Source organism: Portunus trituberculatus, chromosome 30 (genome assembly GCF_017591435.1).
Source record: "Portunus trituberculatus isolate SZX2019 chromosome 30, ASM1759143v1, whole genome shotgun sequence".
In the NCBI taxonomy this organism is placed as follows: Eukaryota; Metazoa; Arthropoda; class Malacostraca; order Decapoda; family Portunidae; genus Portunus; species Portunus trituberculatus.
This window is the reverse complement of record NC_059284.1, coordinates 2,072,446-2,096,471: the sequence shown is the minus strand read 5'-3', so window position 1 is coordinate 2,096,471 and position 24,026 is coordinate 2,072,446. Positions and strand designations below refer to the sequence as shown.

At 46.6% G+C, this 24,026-nt stretch overlaps 1 protein-coding gene across 7 annotated transcripts in view; it reads right to left on the bottom strand.

The window, feature by feature from the left end:
- LOC123510701 (patched domain-containing protein 3-like) overlaps positions 1 to 24,026 on the bottom strand; it is an 84,514-nt gene that overhangs the window by 5,550 nt on the left and 54,938 nt on the right. For 6 of the 7 annotated variants that reach the window (XM_045266035.1, XM_045266033.1, XM_045266032.1 and 3 more), the window contains 5 exons: positions 18,850 to 19,638; positions 18,358 to 18,689; positions 2,093 to 2,293; positions 720 to 851; positions 102 to 248 (listed from right to left, as the gene is read on the bottom strand). In XM_045266035.1, the coding sequence (XP_045121970.1) occupies positions 102 to 248; positions 720 to 851; positions 2,093 to 2,293; positions 18,358 to 18,689; positions 18,850 to 19,520 (1,483 nt within the window). In that variant the 5' untranslated portion in view covers positions 19,521 to 19,638. Of the gene's footprint in view, positions 1 to 101; positions 249 to 719; positions 852 to 2,092; positions 2,294 to 18,357; positions 18,690 to 18,849; positions 19,639 to 22,201; positions 22,357 to 24,026 lie in introns of those variants that run through there. The other variant, XM_045266034.1, reaches the window with a different exon arrangement.

The following is a 24,026-nucleotide window of genomic DNA, read 5'->3' as shown; positions in this document are numbered from 1 at the left end:
CAATGGCAAAGATCGCGCAATTCAGAGGCACAATCTTTCAGTTCCTGTAGTCGTTGGAGTGTTAAGAGATGCACACCAAGAGTCCAAGGTGGCTTTCTCACCTTTAATGGCCGGGATGTTTAGGAAGCGAGCCACGTAGTCCCTGAAGAAGGCCATGAGGGCGTGAGGTTTGTTGTCCATCGGGTTGTGTGGATCCTGCTCGCTGATGCCACCCGTGCAGAACACCCGGTAACAGTAGCTCTCATTCACTGCAGCCGAAGAAAATTGAGAGCACCGGTCAGCATAAACATACTACACAACCGCACGCACAAACACAAAGAAAAAACACACACACGCAGACACAAACTTACACAAACAACAAATATAGACACCACCCCCCCCCAAAAAAAAAAGTAAAAACGTAGATACACATGCGAATAAGCAAAAAAAAAATAAATAAGTAAAATAAATAAATAAAAAAACAAAAACAAAATTTCATGTAAACTCTTCCCCACTTTAGTCGCGTCAAAAGAATCCCTCTCAATACAACCAGACGCACGCAAACACACAAACCATGTAACCTCAATCCACCAATCACCTCAAATAACTAACTGACATTAAAAGAAAAAAAAAAAAAAAAAAAAACAGGATGAAACTAAATTACTAAAACGACCTTGATTTTCACTTATAGTCATAGAGAAAAGGTATATTTCGAGTTGAGGCAGCACCACATCACTCACCTGCTTCAGATTTGGCCTTGACTTTTTGACAGGTAAAGCCGTGCCTCTGTCCCTTCTCCATGTACCCTGAGAGTGCCATGCAGCCGCCGAAGAACGTGATGTGCCACAGGTAAGTCGTCAGCACCGCCGTTCCTGCAGAGATAAGAACACTTCAATAAAAAAATTTCCCAACACTTTATCGAAGCTACAAGATATGGTTAAAGATTTTGCCATCACTACAAGAAAGTGTACAAAAAAACTATCGAAACTACAAGAAATAGAAAGAAGAACACCGCAACTTCAAGATGAAAAAATACCACGACTACAAGAAATGGTCGGAAAATTTACCGTAATTTGAGAAAATAAGTCAGAAAAATACCTTAAATACAAAAGGTGGTAAAACAGTTAAAATTCTATCAAGTGCCAGAAATAGTACAGAAAAAATATCGCATCTTCCATGTAAGAATACCACAACAATATGAAATTAGTTTTACTTTATTCCTGGAGAACAAGGAAAGACTAACACAATCTTCACATACTCCCTGAGCAAATCTCACTGACGTACTGCACCTCCTTAACACTACTGACGTACTGCACCTCCTTAACACTACTGACGTACCCTACCTCCCTAACACCAGGAACAAATTCAAACATACTTAACATCTGTAGTAATGACTGACGGCGTGGTAAAGGGGACTGTGTCACTCGCTAGACAAAATGTGTGGAAATTTAACCGTCACAATAATAAGTAAGTGGAGCGGTAATGACGCTTCTCTACTTTCCCTTCCTTACGCTACTGACATACCACGAACACACTCCTCTCATCTGCCTCCTCTTTACAAAGACTGTGAATTTCTAGAAGAAACTAACATAAGCTCACCTGCAGGAAACATAACATATAGGAGGCGGTGCGCAGTTGATAAGGTGGTGAGCGTGAAATCGAGCAGACGTCTACGCGTAGGTTCGAATCCCACCACATACCGCTTTGAAGCTATGCCATTTGTCGAGTGGTTTAAAGTTAGCTACATGTCACCATGATACCCAGGTTCTAGGTGGTTACACCAAAGGTGAGTTTGGGTGGTGATATGGGCCCTAATATGGGTACCACTATAAATAAAATTGCCCGCGCCATTAATGGGCGGAAGCTGAACAGCGCTTCCTACATACTCTTCAAGTGTGCCCACAGGCGCTATAGGCCTTACCGTAAAAGAATAAAAGAAAATAACTTACAAGTAGAAAGACCTCCTGACATAATCAGCTGTAGCCATTAAACTTTACCTAAAATATTTCACTTGCACCTGTCGAAACAAGCTAACCTGGAGTATGAAGATACGCACCTTTATAGAAAACACTCACCTGAAGAGAGACGAACACCTGCATGAAGCCAGACTCACCTGTGTACAGGCAGAAGATTTGGACGCAGGGGAAAGGCGTGATGGCGCCGATGAAGAATGAAATCATGTCTGTGAGAGAGGTGATAGTCACGCTGACGGCGGCATCGGCGAAGGTCTGCGCCATCCTGTCGGGCACCGAGTCCTGAATCTTCGTACGGCGCCAGGCAGCCAACATCACGAAGGTGTCGTCTATACCTATGCCTGCAGGAAGAGCATGGAGGCTTAGTTCTTCCTTCTTCAGGTTGTGATTGGTTGGGTTGGGTTAGGAGAGATACTATATGCATGGTTTATAGATTTAGTTAGGCAAGGTAAGATGTAGATTTGGCACTGAAAGGAAACAAGTGAAATATATTTGTATATAGAACCCTTTGTGAATGAAAGGAAAGCCAAATCATTAACCGAAATGAAAAGACAAACACAAAGAAAAATAAATAGAACCTACAGAAGGGATTAAGAGAAAGAAAATAGAAAAAATCGAAAAACCGGTAAAGAAAGAATACACAACAAAATACAAAGCAAACAATAAAAACGAAACATACAAAACGAAAACTAAATAGAACACAAATAACCATCACAGAAACCATACGAGCAACAGCAACCACCAGAGTACGATCTCCCTGACACCGAGCCAGGGCACAGCTAGAGGAAGAAAGCTGCCCTGTCCAGCATCCCAAACACCACAGCGGCAGCCACGGGAGGGAGCAACTGAATACAAATAAGTTGCTCTGAGTTTTATCTCTCCTATACATTATTCCCCGACACCCTTAAAGTGGTCCCTTGTAGCGGTGAGCGTGTGGGAGTGTGTGCGTATGTGCATGTGTGCGTACGCCGTGAGATAGGAAGCGTGGGTCTATACTCGTGTACGTATATTGTAGTTCCGTCATTGGAGTCATGCTGGAGTCATGCCAACACTTTCACTTTCACAGGATTGCAAGAATGTGCTTCCCGCTGTAGCTTGTCACACCATCACTTACCGTGCACACACACACACACACACACCCGAAGATCGGTCTATGAGCTCTGAGCTCGCTCCGTAATGGGGAAGACCGACGGGGTGACCAGCAGGCGACCGAGGTGAATTACACACACACACACACACACACACACACACACACACACACAGTACGCCTTCAAAACAATACTTTCCTTTTAAACAGTTCAATGTCCTCTCTTCTTCCTACTCTCCTTTTCTCTCTCCTCTCTTCTTTTTTGTCTTTCCCTTCTTCTACATTTGTCTTCTCTTCTATATGATATTCTCTCTCTCTCTCTCTCTCTCTCTCTCTCTCTCTCTCTCTCTCTCTCTCTCTCTCTCTCTCTCTCTCTCTCTCTCTCTCTCTCTCTCTCTCTCTCTCTCTCTCTCTCTCTCTCTCTCTCTCTCTCTCTCTCTCTCTCTCTCTCTCTCTCTCTCTCTCTCTCGTCTCTTCTCCTACCTCTCTCCCCTCATTATCTTAACTCCTTTTTCCTCACTTACCAACGCCCTCCCTTCTCCCACCTTTCTCCCCCCTTACTTTCTCCCTGTCCACCTCTCCTCTCCTCTGCTCTGCTCTCAGCTACAAGTGTCATCGGGTGCCGTCTCCGTCACCCTCAGAGTCAGATCACAAGGCAGGCAAGTTCTCACTTCCCGTTTTGCCTGCGTTGTTGCGTCGCCTCTCCCATCACACAACCTTCAAGCAAATCCTCTCAAAGTGCGTTGTGATGCGAGGAGAGAGAGAGAGAGAGAGAGAGAGAGAGAGAGAGAGAGAGAGAGAGAGAGAGAGAGAGAGAGAGGGGGGTAGAAAGGGAGGAAAGGGTTGGTTGGGATATAGGGATAGGTGGAATAATTAGTGGTAGGAATGAAAGAGTGTGTGAGAGGAATGGGAAAGGAAGGAGAGCGGGGATCAGGGGGTGGAGGCTGCGAAGGATAGGTTTGAATGGTGTGTGTGTGTGTGTGTGTGTGTGTGTGTGTGTGTGTGTGTGTGTGTGTGTGTGTGCGCGCGCGCGTCACACACACACACACACACACACACACACACACACACACACACACACACTCACTCACTCACTCACTCACTCACCCCTACGTAGCCACTGGTTCTCCTGCATGCCTAGTCACCTTCAGTCTGAATAATGTTTACCTGACGCTTCCCAAGGTTGGGCGAGGACGGAGCGCGGCTAGGTGAGGCGAGGCGAGGCGAGGCGAGATGCTGGCTGGGCTTCTCGTTGGAGGAATGAACAAAACAAACAACTCATAAAAAAATTGCTACAACGAAACCCCAATGCAGGATGAACTGCTGATCTTTGCCACTACGGTAATGTAAAACAAGTACGTGTTGACTGTTGAGGCGTACAAAGAGTGAAAAATATCGTGTATTATCTTATTTAGTAGATTACGGATAAATTTCTTCCGAGGGCTTTGGAAGGAATGAAGTTATGTTGACGTAATAGAAATTGCCAAAAATCGATCATCATTATCCTAACAGATAATGTATTTACAATCCTACTTCAGGTATCGACCCTCCTTCATCTGTCTGTCTGTCTGTTTGTCTGTGTGTCTGCCCAGCCTTGTGGGGGCAGCAGGCGGGGCTGTCCACTCCCTTCCCCCCAGCCCCCTAACGCCCCACGAAGGCTTTCCACAAGGTCTGCTGCTTCGGGAAGGTCCACAGCTATTCAAGGAAGGCAGTACAGCCTCCCTCTGCCTCGCTCTGCCCCACTATTTCAATCTAGACACTCTTATTGCTCCCACGCTGCCATGTCCCTTCGTCATACATTGCTTCCCTGCTTCCTTGTCCACAAACGTATGCACATTATAAACAGCAATTTTTCAGCGTGTTTTAGTGTTTTTAGTAAAGGTCTAAGAATATCGTTGTCCTTTACTTACTCCATGAAAGGTCAGAGTTACTGGGAGTGACATGACAAGTCTCATTAAACAGTCTTCGCGTAACGTGGTGTAATGATATTGTGGTGGGGACTGATGAAGTAAAGCATGTGACGTAAGCAACGACTAAGCAACGCGTGTCGTGTCTTGCCTTCTTTTTTTCCCCAACACAAACATCATTAGGAGAGTTTGTGTTTCTCTGTGTGGAATGTATCATTATCGGGACAAACACATGGGAACATTTTTGGTGTTGTTTTCAAGCCAAAATTATTTAGTGACTTCGAACAACGTGTATTTTTTTTCTTTCATCACAGCACCACATCCTCTACAGTCTAGAGCCCTTTAGTTAACCCCTTCATTGCTATGACGCGTTTTCATATTCATTCTCTTTACTATTTAGGGATTTTACACAGCTTCAGAAACTTATGTGATTGAAATAGTGAAGATTCTGACCATTAATCTTATGACCTCCATAAGTCCTTCATAATGTAAATAAAATCGTCTAATCATACCTAAAAATCAAGGTAAAAATGCACCTCAGTATTGAAGGGGTTAAGTCCTTTAGTGGTTGAGAATAACATAGGTCCATTGTAGTCTTATTTCCACAAAAGCAAAGATACGGTCAATTTATCGAATATCTTAAAACAACTCACGGCTTCTCATTAGCTTCCCCATCAATTCACACTATCACCTCATCTTTCTTTCTCCATCCTACATAAACACGTCTCTATTTCCACAGCGGCAATGAAGACAACACACTCACAGTTTCCCATTAGCTCTTCTATTAATTCACACTACTATGCCCTCACGTTTCATTCTCCACCATACATAAACTCACGTCTCTATTTCGACAGCGGCATTGGAAACAACAACACGCTTAGGGCACACTGTTTGGCACCTCTCGGGAATGCAGGGCTACAAGTTCTCAGCTTCTTCCTGCTTTTAAGTTAGGAAAGCATGTTTTTCCCCACCCCAAGACGTCTCACGAAGTCTCAGGGTCGCCTTCCCACCGCCTGAAGCACCGCTATTGACTGGTGGCAGGCGGAGCGAGGCGCACCCAGGGTCACACTAAGCATGCTCTCCACTAACAAACACTGTGCTAGTTCACCATTTCCATGTTACCAGCACCCTGTGGAACTCCTGGGGTTTTTCAGGTGAATTTAAAGCGATTGAGAGTGACTTGGGATATGTCCTATTTATTTTGTGGTTGTTTCTGGATATCTTATCGTAATTCAGGGCTATTTTGAAGTTATTTTTTGCAGTTTTTTTGGGGATGGTTATTTTGCGATGGTTTTAGTAGGTTTTGAGCTAATTTCAAATTATATTGTGACTATTTCTGGTTGATCTCAGGATTATTTCTGTTTATTTTTGGATTATTTTACGAGTATCTAGGGACTATTCAGCCGACTCGGGTATTTTGGGGGATTTAGGCGGACTTCAGAGTGACAGAAAATTAAGGAGATTTTGTAGATGATTTTGAGGTTTATTAAAAAAAAAAAACTTATCTTGAAGTTACGTTGGAATTAGGTGTGCAGTTAATCTGGGGAAGGTTGTTACTTTAAAATTTTCCTTGAGTTTGTAGTGGGAGAGAGAGAGAAAAAAAAAATTCTCAGAAGGCCGCAGGTGGCAAGAGATCAGAGGATAACGCGGTGGTGATTTAAAGAAAAGAATGAAGGAGCGTGTGAGAAGCGACGAACCTGAGTGTGGGCGATTGCAGAGAAGTGAACAACCCACAAAACCAGCCCCACCACAACCCATGAAATATTGTAGGGACAAGGCGCGCGGTGGAAGGGTGAAGACGATAGTATATAAGTAAGAGGAAGCTATTTGTAGGTCAACATAGCCGTACAGAGACTACAGAGGTGGTTACAGGGACCTCTAGGGGATTTACAAGGATTTAGAGGTGTTACAGGAGTTTAAAAAAAATATTCTATAAGGATTACAAGAGTTAGTAAGACGTGTACAGAGATTTTTAAAAGCTTACTGAGCACTTACATTGGCTTTAGAGGGATTTATAGGACATTAGTGGAGATTACAAAAGGTTACAGGAGCTTACAAAGGTTTACAGGAGGATTACAGGGATTTATAGAAGATTAATGGAGATTACAAGAGGTTACAGGGGTTTACAAAGGTTTACAGGGGAGTTACAGTGTATCTTTGAGCGTCAACACTGGCCAAGGTTGCCTCAGGCGACGAGACAATATTTACAATGACCTCCTGCCTCTCCCTTCCCTTTCCTCCCATCCCTTCCATCCCACCTTTTCCCATTGCCCTCTTGCATTCCACCTTCTCTCCTCCCTCTCTACTCGCTCCCTGCAGAGTACACACCCGGAAACCAGTCATGATGAGGCTTACTCGCTGTTCGCCTCGCCGCTCAAGGTTCCCGCCACTGCTTCTATGAATAGATTTGTCCATTCCTGCAAATTATCTCTTCTCCAGCCCACTAACTTCTGTTGTGTGTACTGCGCAAGTCTTCCCATTAGCTTGTGTTGCCTCTACTAGTTCCTCTCCCAGCGTTACATTTAAGCAATTTTTTTTCTTTTATTTGCAGTTTTAGTCTATCGTGTTTAACTAATTGTATATGCAGTACTACAATAAGAGGTCTTCTACATCTAAAAGGGTTTAAAGTTTTAATTATCCAGTTTAATTCACGCTAATGCGATTAAGACCCCGGTCAGCGTATTCTTATCCATGTTAGCTCCTTCAAACCTCCATCCCCAATAAACACATCTATTTCAACTCATCCACACCCAAACTTACCCTATCCCAATCCAATCTTGCACCGCCACATCTCACCTTATCCATCCTATCCACATCTTACCGCATCGTATCCAGATCCTATTCCTATACATCCTAATCTATTCCGACTCCATCACACCACGTCTAACCCATCCTTACCCAACCATATCCTACCTCGCGGGCTCAAACACATCCCTACCCACACCCCACTCTCATATCACGCCACTCTACCTTCATCTGTTCTAATGCAGACTGACTCCACTCCACCTTATGAACACGCTACCTTGTGTCAGGCAATCATACAGACAGACAGACAGACAGTGGTGTTTGCATTGTTGGTGGTGCAAACACTTACACTCTCTCGGCTTCTTTTTCTGCGTGCTTGACATTTTTTTCTCAAGGTAATTTTATGCTTGTCAAGTGAGTGAGTGAGTGAGTGAGTGAGTGAGTGAGTGAGGGAAGCCTCGAGCCTCGTCTCTTTATACCGTAGCATTTTAGTGAACTGTTTTATTTAATAGAAGTTAATTGTTTCTTTCTTCTTTCTCCTCTTTCCGTCTGTGTCTGTGTCATCCATCTCTCTCTCTCTCTCTCTCTCTCTCTCTCTCTCTCTCTCTCTCTCTCTCTCTCTCTCTCTCTCTCTCTCTCTCTCTCTCTCTCTCTCTCTCTCTCTCTCTCTCTCTCTCTCTCTCTCACACACACACACACACACACACACACACACACACACACACACACACACACACACACACACACACACACAAACACAACGACCTACATACAAACATTTTGCCACCATCTCGGGAAATCCCAGGCCATTATTCCTTCTATTAGTCACACGAATGTCATTTCCATACCGAAGCAGCGTCAGGAGTCGTCACAGGAAATTACGTCAAGAGGTGATTGGTTGTATACTGTAATTTAAGGAGTGTCCGATTTTTTTGTTGTTGTTTTTCTATTTCTTCTACTTTGTCTTCTAAAATTATCTCTTTCGTTTTTCCTATTATATAATTTTTGTCTGAAGTTCGACATCATTCTTTCTGGTCAGTCTTTTGGTCTGATTCGTTATTACTAAGTTTCTGTTTTCATAATTCTCTCTCTCTCTCTCTCTCTCTCTCTCTCTCTCTCTCTCTCTCTCTCTCTCTCTCTCTCTCTCGTTTGTTTTGATTCATCGTTCTCTTATTTGATTGCTTTTTTTCTTTTGTCTTGTCTTTTTATTGAGTAAGTGACGGCTGATTAACACAACGCACCGTCAGTGACGCACCTGTGACGGGCGGACTGAAGTGCTTTCCCGCTTCCGTTTTCTAAATCTGGACCGGATACTCTAACGCCTCAGGATTTCCGAGTGAGGAGTGCATGGACAGCTTGACAACCCCTCTACACCCTGCCAGATGGGTGAGGGAGAGGGAGAGGGAGAGGGAGAGGCAATAGGCATCAGTGACAGGTAACGAGGGGTGAGCTGTTGTCTTAGATGTAGGTTACTTTCCTTAAACTCGTTGTTGTTGTTGTTGTTGCTGTCTTTTGCAGCGTGGAAATTCAAATAAAGTGACTGTTTCTATTCTTTTTCTCACTGAGGGATACACAGGCAGGAAAACAGTGCCATGCTCTCTGCCTCTGTGCCTCTGTGCCGCTAAGTAGTGATTCATTAACCGCCGCCCTGACCATTCCCAAGACCACACAGCCTACCACAGTTCCCTAATCGGCCTCGCGTAGTCATGGCCTTGTTAGCCAATCCGCCGCCCAGGGTCGCCCCTTCCCCTACACCCCTACCAGCTCATTCCCATTAAGGCTGCCATGTCTGCCGCACAATGACACCCACACCCCGCCCCCCTTTCCGTCCCGCCACTCCTTCCTCCACCCTCCCCATAACCTTCCATGCCGGGTCCTTTCAACTCATTCATTCGTTGCAAGACGCTGGACAGCCCTGCTTCGTCCCGCCCCGCCTCACGTGGGGCCTCACAATCCAGACAGCGCCGTCCCTCCTCGCGCCGTGACCTCTCAGTGACTAAATGCTACACAAGTATATTTCCTGGAGAAAACGACGAGCACACAAAGGCTTCTGAGGAGGCGTTTCCTCAGGCGAGGTTTTGACCTAACCAGTGAACTTTCACCGCGCGGTGCGGGTCCCCAGCAAGGCGCAGGGCACCGTTCCTCCGCAGCGGTTCCCACCTTGGGATGAAGTTAAGCCCGGGCGGCGCCGCAAGTGTACTGCGGCGGCGGGCAAGCCTTGACCCGCTCAGCCTTGACTCAAAAACCGCGGGCGAAAGTTTGGGAGCAGCTGAATGGCGAGCCTCGAGCACCTGCCGCGCTGCTGTTGCTGCTGCTGCCGCTGCTCCGGTTTTTTCTCTCTGTAGTTCCGGTTATAAGACATTGACCAGGCAGAGAGCGAGGTGCTGTGCCTCCCGTGGGAAGCGAGTCCCACGCCCCTGCCCTGCGCCGCCATGCAGGCCCGCTCTCCTGTTCACAAGGAAGTGCAGGGCGCGTGTGTCCTTGAAGGGACAACAAACTTTATCAGTACTCGCCAGACACACAGGCACTTCCGCACACGCAGGCAGGCAAGCAGCCAGGCAGACAATATGCAAGAATACATGATTGGACATGTACACGATTACTTCCGGTCGGGCTGGCGGGCTACCGGGCGGGTTGGCGGTCACATAGACGAAGATGGATAACAGACGGGGATGTTGCTTAGGTAAAAATAGCTCAGGTAAAACAAAGAAAAAAAAACAGCCACAGCAAAAATACCTCCACACAAATTATCCAGGTAGACAGAACACTAATTACTCACCCTGACGCAACAACCACCACCACCACCACCACCACCACCACCACCACCACCACCACCGCCGCCACCGCTAATGCTGCTGCCGCTGCCACAAGAGCGGGAAGGCTCGCTGACAGCTGCCCAACCCTCACCAGGACAAGGTTCCCTCGAATGCATGTGGCGCTGCGATTCCTGGTTATACAGAGCGGCGGCCAGGTGTGCAGGTGTGCAGGTGTGCAGGTGGGAGGGAGGAAGGGAAGGAGGGAGGGAGGGAGGGAGGGAGGGAGGGAGGGAGGAAGGAAGCAAGCAGGAGGGAACTAGCTGGAGCGAGAAAAGAGGAAGGATGAGGCGAAGACTGAATGCTTGAGGGAGAATGTAAACAGCGAGACAGAACAATAGCAAGTAGTCCACGCATTAACTAATGAATTACGCCACAACCTGAAGGCGGCGCAGTGGTCTTGACAGCCTACTTATCCCGCCGCAGACCGAACCTTCGCGGCGGCAAATCGGGGGCGGTTAACGAATCAACATTCCCCAGCCCAGCCACCGTGCGCCCTCCAGCCCTCTTGTGTCGAAATCAAACACGCATATCGAAGTGTCGCCGAATTTGACATTGCCAGCCGAGCGTTGCCCACAAACTGTCTTGCGGCTGAGGAGAAGACTGGCAGCGCAGCATCGCTCAACCACGACTCCGTAACAAGAACGCTGATGCAGGCGTAAACACCACAACAGACGACAACAACAGACAGATTTTGAAAAATAGCAACGTGGACTGCCCACGATCTGTATATCTTCATCTTTCCTTCATTTTCTGACTGTTTTCTTCTTCTATACCCACTCTTAAATCTCTTCACCCAACTTTCCTTGAAAAAAAAAAAAAAAAGATGCAGGCGTGAAAGTTTGTTCGTTACGCGTGTTACCTTGTGCATGATTAGGGAAAGAGGGAATGAGAATAAGATAGATGTAAGGAAAAGAGAGGAAAGATAGGAGGAAGAACAAGTGTGCTAAAGAAAGAACAATGTTCATGTGTGTTATTTATGAATTAATGTAAAGTTATAAGAAACGGAAAAAAGATAAGGAAGAAAAAAATGAAAGCTGCAAAAAAACAAAGAATGGAATTAAGAGAAAAATAAGGAACAGATAAAGGAAAAAAAAAAAAGAAAACGAGAGAAGCTAGAGGAAGAGAGATTGGAAAAAGGACATACTAAAAAAGGAAGGGATAAGGATACGCGTGGGCGGCATGGAGGAGGATAAAAGAGAAGTGTGGGAAACGAAATACTAGGAAGAGAAGACGGAAGAAAAGCAGGACCGATCTTGGGAACACGAACGTCCACACTAATGCTCACCCAACTCACACCTGTAGCAAGGCCAGACCCACACACTCATCACACCAGCTGCCACACGTACATAACTTAACATTCACACACGGACCCAGCGCAGTGGTATGGGCGGCGCTTACCACTAGGAGGAGCTGAAGGGGTAATCAATCATCAGGGCGGGTTCTCTCCTCTTCGCTCTCTTTAACCAAGTACAGTAAGTGGGTCACAGAAGCGTCCCTGACCCAGTACACCACTCTACCAGTACTTGCCCGGAGTGGCTCTAACGGTATACGGTGTCCCTCTCATTCTGAAAACTGTCTCCTGGTCATCTCTTCCTACTAAATGCAAGGCAGGATACACTACACCCTCACCTTCCCATGCCTCTTATTCTTCTCCTCTCCCTCTTCTCCGTTTATTTCATTCATCACTTATCTTTGTTTTTCTCCCTCGAGTTTATCTATCTTATTTATCTTTCTTTTCTTCTCCTCCTTTTTTCCTCCCGTTTTTTTTCTTTTTATACCATTCATTTCTTTTTCCCTCTTATTCATTCTCTTCCTGCATTCAACTCATCTTTATTTTCTTCTTTCTCAATTGCTTTTTATGTTTTCTTTCTCTTTTATTCCTTCTATTTCTGTCCGTCCTTTCCCCATTTCCTTTTCCTCATTCCTTCTCTCCTTTTCTTTCCCTCTCATCCTTTCCTCCTATTCACTCTGCTCTGGGCATCCCTATCCTCTCCTCCTCAACATTTCAGCTCCTTCGTCCCCCTTACCCAGTCTCTATTCTCTCCTCTCTCACCTCTCACCCTCTCCTCCCCATCCACATGACCACTCTTCCTCCTCTCACCTCTCTCAGATGTACTTTCCCCAAACAGTACTCTTCATGGCCTCGCGCCCTCCGTACAGTACTCTCTCTCTCTCTCTCTCTCTCTCTCTCTCTCTCTCTCTCTCTCTCTCTCTCTCTCTCTCTCTCTCTCTCTCTCTCTCTCTCTCTCTCTCTCTCTCTCTCTCTCTCTCTCTCTCTCTCTCTCTCTCTCTCTCTCTCTCTCTCTCTCTCTCTCTCTCTCTCTCTCTCTCTCTCTCTCTCTCTCTCTCTCTCTCTCTCTCTCTCTCTCTCTCTCTCTCTCTCTCTCTCTCTCTCTCTCTCTCTCTCTCTCTCTCTCTCTCTCTCTCTCTCTCTCTCTCTCTCTCTCAAGAAAAGAATACAAAGTCCTTTTTAGCATGAATGAATCTTTAACCTTTCAATTCTCTCATATTAGGTTAGTTAGTTTCTTTAAGAGAGAGAGAGAGAGAGAGAAGAGAGAGAGAGAGAGAGAGAGAGAGAGAGAGAGAGAGAGAGAGAGTGTGTGTGTGTGTGTGTTTCACTGTTTGATCTAATGCAGTCTCTGACGAGACAGCCAGACGTTACCCTACGGAACGAGCTCAGAGCTCATTATTTCCGATCTTCGGATAGGCCTGAGACCAGGCACACACCACACACCGGGACAACAAGGTCACAACTCCTCGATTTACATCCCGTACCTACTCACTGCTAGGTGAACAGGGGCTACACGTGAAAGAAGACACACCCAAATATCTCCACCCGGCCGGGGAATCGAACCCCGGTCCTCTGGATTGTGAAGCCAGCGCTCTAACCACTGAGCTACCGGGCTGTGTGTGTGTGTGTGTGTGTGTGTGTGTGTGTGTGTGTGTGTGTGTGTGTGTGTAATTCACCTCGGTCGCCTGCTGGTCACCCAGCCAGTCTTCCGCATTACGGAGCGAGCTCAGAGCTCATAGACCGATCTTCGGGTAGGACAGACCACAACACACTCCACACACCGGGAAAGCGAGGCCACAACCCCTCGAGTTACATCCCGTACCTATTTAGTGCTAGGTGAACACCCCACACATTAAGAGGCTTGCCCATTTGCCTCGCCGCGCCGGGACTCGAAGCCGGGCCTCTCGATTGTGAGTCGAGCGTGCTAACCACTACACTACGCGGTGTGTGTGTGTGTGTGTGTGTGTGTGTGTGTGTGTGTGTGTGTGTGTGTGTGTGTGTGCCACCCTCACTCTTCATGCTCTCTATCTGTGGCAGGAATTGAGGTCTTGCGGACACTGACCTCTCGTGGCACCACTCCCTTCCCTTGCCTCTTCTCGTGCCACCATCGTTCCGCGCACTCACCGCTCACCACTCAATTGAGAGTAATGCTTAGAGTGAACGCAGCGGGAAGGGAAGGGAAGGAAAGGGAAGGATGTGTGTACGTAATGGTGTTGCTGTACTGAACTTGCACTCCGTTTTCATTACTTTGTGAAATCGACACTTGTATTTTCCTCGCGGGCCAAACATACCCGACCCACATACCACACCACACCACATGCCATGCCTCGTCCCTCCACCTCCCGCCACGCTCCACGCCACGCACCCTGCTCCACCCTAACCTACTATACCATCCTACTTACACACTCATCTACGCACTTACTCCTCTTATTACTCCTTACTTTTTAATGTTTGCCCTCTGTGTTTCTGTTTGCTCTCCCTCCTACTTCTCCTTCTCCTTCTCCTTCTCCTCCTCCTCCGCGGATCAGCTGAGATGGGACTTTCCCTCGCGGAGTTAACAGTACAGCGCCTCCCGCCTCGCCCTACTTAGTTCCCAGTTAAGCTCAGTCTCTCAGCCCCCTTCCTACGCCCTCTCAGTTGCCTGAACTAAACACTCCAGAGAAATCGCACCTTGAAAACTCTAGATCTTCGAAGCCAGCGAGAGCTTTTACGTTAAGGAGCGTGTTTTGCGTGGTGTTCATGCTTCATTGGGAGTTACTGGTAGTTGTGTGTAGCGGTAGCCATCTCGTGCACAGAGGAGTGGAAGATGGAACCCGCGGTGGAACCCGCGGTGTGTTGTCCCATTTCCTCGAAGTTCAGGTCACGATATGAAGCAGTGACGACTGGTTCTGGGGGCAAACAGACTTGTTCTTTGGTTCCTTTCTCTTTCTCACTCCTCTTACTCCATCCTCCTCCTCCTCCTCCTCCTCCTCCTCCTCCTCCTCCTCCTCCTCCTCCTCCTCCTCCTGCCTCTGCTGCTCAATTCCCTTTCTCTTTCCTCTCTCTCAGCCTTCCTTCCCTTTCTCTTCCGCCCTATCCAAGGTGAAGGCTCGGGGCATCACAAACCCTCAACAACACTTCGCCCCGCGGCATTCAGGCGAAACTTAATTGACTTTTACTATAGTGAGGAGGCCGCTGCCAGCCCCCAGACTCACCCCTCCCATGTCCCCAGCCGCCGCCGCCGCCGCCTCCACCAGCCCCGTCCTATGCCAAGCAGGAACTCGTGCTTCGGAACACGATTGCCAGTCACATCGCTCTGTTCCTTTCAATCTCAGCGTGGAAAAGGACGAGAAACATTAAATTAAGCGTCCATGGTATTATCAGAAGGTTGGTTCTTGTGTTATATCCTGTTAGCGGTAAGTTACATAATGGACCTCGTGTTATTTGTTGTTCATGACGTTACTGAGGTCCATATCGCTACATATTTGTGTTATTTGTTTTCATATATAATGTTCCACGGGTTGCCATTTCTTGGTTTAAAATTGAGCACTCGGAGACAAGTGCCTGGTTGACTCGTGTGGCGATGAGTAAGAGAAGAAATACCAGTTTATAGCTACGATACGAGAATTTCTGGCCTTGACAACGAACACGACTAGAGACTTCTTGTCCTTGGGAAAAAGGACATGTATCTCACGACCGTCCTTCCTTCCTTCCTTCCTTCCTTCCGTCTGTGTTTTCCTTCCTTTTCTAACTTCCACGATGCCCTACACATACCTGCTGTCCCTGGCGCGCGCGCGCAACCGCACGCACACACACACACACACACACACACACACACACACACACACACACACACACACACACACACATTCCCCTCTCTATATATCTCTCTATCTCTATCCCCTCTCTACATTCCCCCTCTCTATATATATCTCTATCTCTCTCTCTCTCTCTCTCTCTCTCTCTCTCTCTGACACAAGCCAACCATTACTACCTTAACAATAGCAATTGATCACTTCTTCACGTAAGCCACTTTTCTTGTCTTATCACAGTAACATCATAAGCCACCTTTACCTCACTCACATGTAATCCACCTTCCCGTCTCACCTATCATGTATAAGACATCCCCTCTGACCCAACCTAACATATAAAACCACTTTTCATTCACATATAACCCACCTTTTCGTCTCACTCTAGCATGTGTAACTACTCTCTTCTGCCTCATCCTACTCATTTCTCCTATTTTAACCCAATATTCACACAAAACATCCTTCCAGCCCAGCACAGCACTTCGTCCGTCCGTGCCTCACCCTAAATCTCCCTCACCCTCCTCCTCGCACCGTCGCTCTCTTAACCTCATGACTTGCTGGCAAGTGACCCTGCCATCGGGAGTCACGCGCACTAGCGGCCTCAACCTCCGGACGTGATCTCCCGCGTGGCTACACATCGCATCGACCACCAACCCTCCCCTTCCCCAGTCCACACCTGATTTCCTCGCGTCATGTTCTCAGATGTTTCCTTCTCGCCCATTGCTCACGTGATGGGTGTCCTGTTATCGCCCTGCCATTGTTCTCTTCCTATCGTTGTTCGCTCTACGTATATAAGCATTGGTATTTATATAAAGGTGAATCTTGCATAGTTGTGTTAGAAAACTGGTTAATGATGCCTCAGTCAGTTTGTGTGACTGACTGGTTGCACGAGTGACTGGTTTATTAGCAGGTGACTGTGTGGCTGACTGATAATACACAAGTAAGTGATAATACACGAAAAACTAATTTGAGTTAAGGTGTGAATCAATGTTTGCTTCCTGCTTTTCTGTTCCTACCACCACCACCACCACCACCACCACCACCACCACCCACGCCTTGACCCCGAGTGGCGACCAGCGCTGCACACTGGCCTTGACACACTAACTAACGGCCCGGCCCCGTCTTGGTGGTCGCCTTGAGTGCGTGGTGGAGAGGGTCGAGGATTGAGAGGAAGTAATCTGCCCTTCACCAAGACTTATTCGGTTCCTCAAACACCGGTGGTTCCCTCGCTTCCCTCCAAGGTAGAATGAAAGGGACGAAAGACTGGGCAGCTGACTGGTTGTTGGCTGGACTGGTGACCTGTGCCAACCGATGACTCAGAGATAGGGTGATTGACTGACTGACTGACTGATTAGCAGATACCTGACTGGTTAAACTGACAAATGTTGGTAACCTATTTCTGACTAGTTGACTGACTTTTCACTTTTAGGTTGACTGAAAAAAAACGATCAATATACTGACTGACTAACGCGGGATCAGCAAGTTGACTGACATTACTATATCCGAGTGATTCATTGATTAAACTGTCGACGTTAGGCATACCGGAAACAAAACACCGATAAATTTTCTGGGCGTGCTTGACTGATGGCTACACGAGTGACTCGTTCTGACTGACCTATACACTGGCTGAGTGGCACGCAACCCCCCCCCCTCCAACACCACACACAACAGCCTTGAGGCTCGCGTTGTAGTTTTCATCACCGTGGTGCGAAACACGGACCAAGGGAATATTTGCGCATACACCCGCGTCTTCCTGGCTGTGGATTTGTGCCATTTCCTATATCGCACCGCACTTCCAGGTCAAGTGTGAGTAAAACATTAGAGCGATAGCGAGGGGAGGCACAGCGCGAGGGCGAGACAAGGGGGAGCTGCTCACGATTCAGCGAGGATTACTACTTTTTGCCTCATTGGTATCTCCTGAAAGCTCCAGATCCTTCCTGCTCGCCTTTCCGCACTCTTGGTCCCCTTTTGCCTTAAGAGATCAACAGAGCACAGGTGTTACGAGGAAGAGAAGCTATCAGAAGATCAGAGCATACGCATTACGAAGATGAGCTGTTAGAGCACCATTCGCCGTTCTCGGCTTTCAGTAATCACAGAAGTGGAAACGGTCTTCTTGCGTGAGTCTTCGGGAAATGCCGAAGACAATGTGATCGTAATGAGACCACAGTGTTACGAGGAAGTGAGGCCGTTAGACCACTGTTTGCTTCTGCTTTGTACCTAACCATAGGAATTGGAAAACAGACTTCACTCACGAATTCACTTCTGAATATGAAAGCCTGCACTAATAGAATCAGGTCATGAACACTAGACACCTCCTCAACACTGCAGGATCACCACAGATGTTGAAAACCACCTTTACTCACGGATTAACACGTCTTCAGGTGGGTACAGAAGATCAAACGCTTTCCCTTGCCTTCATAAGCTCGAGAAGTGGAATCAGTTCTCACTCACGAAGTGGCACGTTTTCAGAGAATTATCAAGGTAAAATAGTGATCGCCTTAGCCTCCCGCTCCGCCACAAGAAACATTTCACTCACGAAGAGAGGAATTACCGAACTGGCTCTGATAATATGGCTTTTTTAATGATGGTTGATTCTTTCCTCAGCTTACAGTAACACGAGAATGCAGAAACCACTCTGTCTTAAAGGAAACAATTATCCTGTGATCATCTGAACGTTGACTTACCGTGAAAAGAGAACACCGCTCGTCGTTCATCACAACGGGAGACGGCGCATGGCAGAACAATACAAGAAACAGAATAGTCACACTTACCGAGCATAAGGAAGGGTGCCGCCATGTTGATCCCGATAAACTCCACTCCCAAGTATATGAGGAACCCGAAGGCGGCGCAACAGGAGAGCGCAGCCGAGAGCACTCCGATAAAGCCCAGCCAGGGTTTGGTGCGCACCCAGTCGCCCATCATGACGGAACCGATGCTGAACAGAAGCATGATGGTGATGGTGACACCGAAGAAGGGCACCACAGAGTTCGTGTTGTTCTCCAGCTCCGTCTCCAGCGTGTGGGAGACGAAGCGCGCCACGGTGATGGTCTCGAACTCCAAATCTTCCATGGCCTTCAGCAACTCCTCCTCCCAACGAGCCGCCCTGGGGAACATCGATGTTATAGGCATACAAAGAAAGGATACAGGTACCATGTGGATCAATAAGACCAGCAATTCACTCACTCACTCATTCATGAACTCACTCATTAATTCATGCATTCACTCGTTCTTGCACTCAGACACAAGGCGGAACAGGTACTCACTCAAGGTCTTCATTTTTGTTGTTGTTCTTGAGCCAGTAGAAGATGGACAGAGCCTTGGCACTCTCCATGACGTTGTAGTCGGTGACGTTGACGCCGCCCATGTAGTGTGAGAAGAGGAGAGGCTCGAAGGTGTTTGGGTTGAGCATGAAGGGGTAGGTGAGATTGAGCTGCTTGGACTCCACATCGGGCATCAGGTCGTACAGGTCCAGCACGGTGTTCTCGTAGCACTTCTTGTCCCAGATGGCGCACACGTCCTTGAAGGTCAGCGTGCGGCCGTCCTTCTCTAGGGACACAGACTGCACCAGATTGTCCAGCTTCTTGATATCCTCCCACACGTCGGTGCGCAAGATGGTGCCCTCGTCCCGCGCCATGATGATGAGGCGCGCAAACCTACCCAGGCGCGTCATGCGGGATGGGTGGAAGTCTGAGCTGAAGTTAAGGAAGAAGTTTTCCTCGATGATGGCGCGCTCCCGTCTAGCGAATCCCGTGGTGGGTGAGAAAAGGTACTCGGGATCATCTTCGTAGCGGATGTTCTGGAAGCCCGTGGCCAAGATGGCCGTCATGAAGATGGGCACGATGATGAAGTAACCGAAGTGGCATGCTATGAAGTAGCCCAGGCGGTAGAATGTACGGTTCAGGAAGTTGTCGAACTTCTTCAGGAAGCAGCCCATGATGTGGCGCAGGGAGCGGCTGCACGGGCCCTTGCAGAAGCAACAAGAGGAAGAGGAGGAGGAGGAGGAGGCGGCAGCTGAGGCGGGCGGGGCCTCGGCGGGTCTTCCCTCCTCACACCTGCAAGGAATAAAGAAGGTAGGGTCAGTCAGAGTCTGTGGCTCAGTGCTCACCCTGCGCGCCGCTCCGCCACTGATGGACAGCTCGCCCACCGTCTGTCTGTCCTGCCTCCCCGAGCCTGAATTTACTCATGAAGTGCATGACGAAACCCTGTTTAATATTTGCATGTTAAATCCGCTCATTCACTGTACACACAATCGTTACTCACAAGAATCCCTTGCTTGCTTCACCCCACCCGCCCCCATTCCCCCACACTGGCCTTCGTCCTGTCCCTCAGACCACTTCCTCCTCTACCTTCACTTGTAGTTAGTTATCTTGCTCCGCACCTACACTTACTTTCAGGGTCCCGCCATCACTTTACCCTTAAACACGGCCCTGGACCCTACATCTCACATCACCCTCTCATCCCTGCTATAATTACTTAGGCACACAGCGGCTGTCCCGTCATGGTGACCAGGGACGGTGGGCGGCGTGGGGTGCAGGGTGGGGCGGGACAGTACCCCATCTTACACAAGCCTCGCGTGCCGTCACCCTCACTTTGCACCAAGTAATACACGAACATGGCGGAAATTTCCGCCTAAGAAGCGACGCATGATGACTCAGTTTATCGCTAAGGCACCTCAGAGTTTCAGTAAAGATACATAGAGTCTATTTCATCCTACCATAACTTTTACCACTCGCCCTTAGAGAAACCCCACACTGGCTGCATCGCTTCGCTGCCTCTACACAGGACAGGATCCGCGTGTTGCCGCTTCCCTCGCTCAAGTCATGATAAAAGATCTCTTTAAACGCTTCACTGTCTTGCCTCTACTAATTCCAAAAGGTTCTACTGGAAACAAGGATTTTCAAGGGACATTTCATGGTTCCAGGAACAGCTTAACGAGTACTCTGCGTCAAGAATGGGGAAAACACACAAGAGAACCTGGATAACCTGGCTAGGGCTACGAAAGAATCAGTTTCGTAAGGCTGCCATAAAAAGAAAGGCGAGGTGCGTATGCCGCCATGAAGACTGCACGCAAAAATTTCTCTCTTCCTGCGGTGTCACGCACGTGTCCTCCTTCCCCTCGCCCATAAACACCGCCTACAACAATGAAAAAAATATAAAACAAAAAAGAAACATTCCACTTACTGCTACTAAATTAGAGAAAAAACAAAATAAAAGAAAACAAGCATTCACTCTGTCATAAAGCTATTTACCCTTCTAGAAGCTCGTGTATAAACTGAGATAAGAAGAAAGAGCCAGCAAACTTTTCCACTTTAATTACACCTTGGTCTCTCGTGACCAGAGAAGCGAGGCGGTACACGTCAGCAAAGTCACCTTCAGCCCCTTTCCAAACTCAGGCATTAAATGGCGTAGTCCGCCACACCAGTAGTACTTTCCTAGGCTTAACCTGCACCTGGGCTTAGTCTTGTTTCCTGGTAAACCCTCTCCTTAAGACAAATTCCCTCAGGAGCATTGCCTGCCCTACTGCGAACCTCGCCCATTCAATTAACACAGACCTCCTCTTACCTATGCAAAATAACAATTTAAGTTCACGTATTAAATATTTGCTGTATACCTTTTTTTTTAGCTCTTATAAATTAGTTAATATTTACCTTTATATTTAAGTTTCCTAAATCAGGCAGTGTCAATTCGGCTTCAGTGTTGTGTATTTATGAATCAATCTATCACTGCTAACATATATTAGCTCCAATATTAACACCTAAACATTATCAGTCTATTCACCAGCACCTACATCCATCTAGTCATCTATCCATACATAAACGTATCACTTTTTCCATCTCCTTACTCTTTCACTCTCTAACATTCCTTTCCTTTCCCCGCACAAGCCGTGCCCCTCCTCCCAGGCCGCCCCTTGTGGACATAGATACAATGGAAGAGACACTCCTTAATTCCTTCCTACTCCTCCTCACTTCCTCAGATTGATTTACACTCCCGCCTCTCACCTTCACAACTGATTTTCTCGAAGTCCTTTTCTTTCTTCACCTTTACGGTTTCTGTCTACTCAGTCTCTTTCTTACACCTGGTTTCTCCTTTTCCTCCTCCTCATTCATTCTTCTCCTTACTTTACCTCTCCTCCTCCTTTTCCTCCTTCCCATTTCTCTCCACTTTATAACAATCTTTTTTTTCTCTTCTCTCTTCTTTCCTTTTTCTAATATTTATTCTTTCTTCCTATCTTCTCTTTAACCCTTCCCGTTTCTTCTGTTTCCTCCTTTTAGTCTCTAATTTCTTTTCTTTCCCCTCTGCTACCCGAGGCCTTCAGAACCGCTACCAGACAATACAACAACGCAATACTCAGCGAATTAACATATTGGCACCGTCATTAACCACCATTATCAAGTACGCCATTGACGAAGACTTCCTCCTCCATTACCTGCCCCTTCGTATTCAAAATCTAACATCCTGCGTTGACAATAAGCGAATCAAGATGAGAGACGCGAAAAGTACCGGGAGAAAGCGTCACTCCCTTGTTTTAGCACTTTGCACACAGCTTTGACACACCTGACAAGCGGTAATCAATAATTTACACCTCCTACATCTGGTCTACTGAGGGTCTAATACCTGGCACAGCGACGGTGAAGTCACGTGTGTAATCTTGTGTTACGTTCGCAGCCGTGTAGGGATGAAAAATGAAAGGCGGCGGCACGGAGGTTGGACGGAGGAGGGAAGGAGGACACACACAGCACCGGCGCCCCAAGGAGTCTCAGCGAGCGACAGATGGCTGGCGGAACGTGACAGACAATGGTGAAACAACTCTACGGTACCGAAGCAATAGGAGTTTCATTGGCGAGGTTTATTTTTACGTCCACTGGAGGCGAGGAGTTGATGGGGAAGGTTCGAAGCGCGATGACTGACTCGTTCTTCTCTCTATCTGTCTCTCTTTCTCTTGACGTAGTTTTCTTTTCAAAAGCCTAATGTTGAAAAATTGAAGTCATATTATTCGTAGATTTTTCTTGATTCCTATCCATTTTTTTTTTCTCGTCCAGTCCTATTTACATTTAATATCTCTCTTTCTTTCTTTTATGAACAAGTAATTCGCCAATTCATCAAGTCATCATCTGAACATCAAGCTTGTTTCCTTGTTAACTGGTGCCAAAGGATCAATAAAACCATCCTTCTATCCTTCTATCCTTACATAATTCTATCCTAACCTGTACAATCATATCTGTGTATCTATCCTGCTGGTCTATCCTTCTTTACTACCCTTGCACCCTTTCATCCTTTGTCATTGAATCCTTTTGTCCTTCTTTCCTAATTCGTCCTTCGCCGAAGTCTGAATCATAAGTCGATCAGAGAGAGAGAGAGAGAGAGAGAGAGAGAGAGAGAGAGAGAGAGAGAGACAGCTGGTACGTACAATACATCCTGGCGGGTACAATACGTGTCTGGCTTGCTTCCAAAGACCTTACTAACAAATATTTACATCATTCTACTTGTCTATTCTCTCTCTCTCTCTCTCTCTCTCTCTCTCTCTCTCTCTCTCTCTCTCTCTCTCTCTCTCTCTCTTCTCTAAGTCCAGTATACAGTATTGATGGATGTTTGGCTTGGTCATCAGCGTCACCACTCACAATCTCGCGGTGGTGAGGTCAGCATGACTTCATGACTTCAAGAAGGAGCAAGCAAACACATCCACCTGCACTACCCACCCACGCACACACGCACTGCAGCCTCCATGAATATCAAATGTGACGAGAATGGGGAAAAAATCAACATGTTTCCAGGAGTCATAAAAGGAAATATGTTAGATAATATATGTCGAATAAATAGATGAAAAGTGAGAAAAAAAAGTAATAGTTCCTAAAGTTATGAAGAGTGTTATAGTGAACGAGTGAACAGAATAGTAAATGTTATCAGGTAATTTACATCTTTCTCGGAACCATCAGAGAAAAAAGTATCAAGAATGTAGTGCTTAAAAGAAAAAGAGAAATAGGAAAAGGCAAGAAATGTATGTGAATTTTTCCAGAGCTTTGATAAATATGAACAACGTATGTGAGTAAAATAATAAATGCCAGATCATATAGAGAAAAACCATAAAGACACGAAAATATGTGGGAAAAGTTATGAAGACACACGTGAACAAATGAATAGGAAAAAAATAAAACACGCTGAAGAAAAACAACAAATAAATACATAAAAGAATCATAAATCCACGAAAATATGAAAAAAATAGTAAAGGAACAATAACAAATGGATATAAAAAATAAAAAGTTGAAAAAAAGAAAGACATGAAAACACACAAACACACACAGAAACACACACACACACACACAAAGCTGATAACACGAAAACAAAACACGGATAGAGAGGAAAAAAGAAAGAAAAGCTAAAAAACAAGAAAACTCATAAAACCGGACGGAAAAACAACACTTGATAAAGAAAAGGACAAACA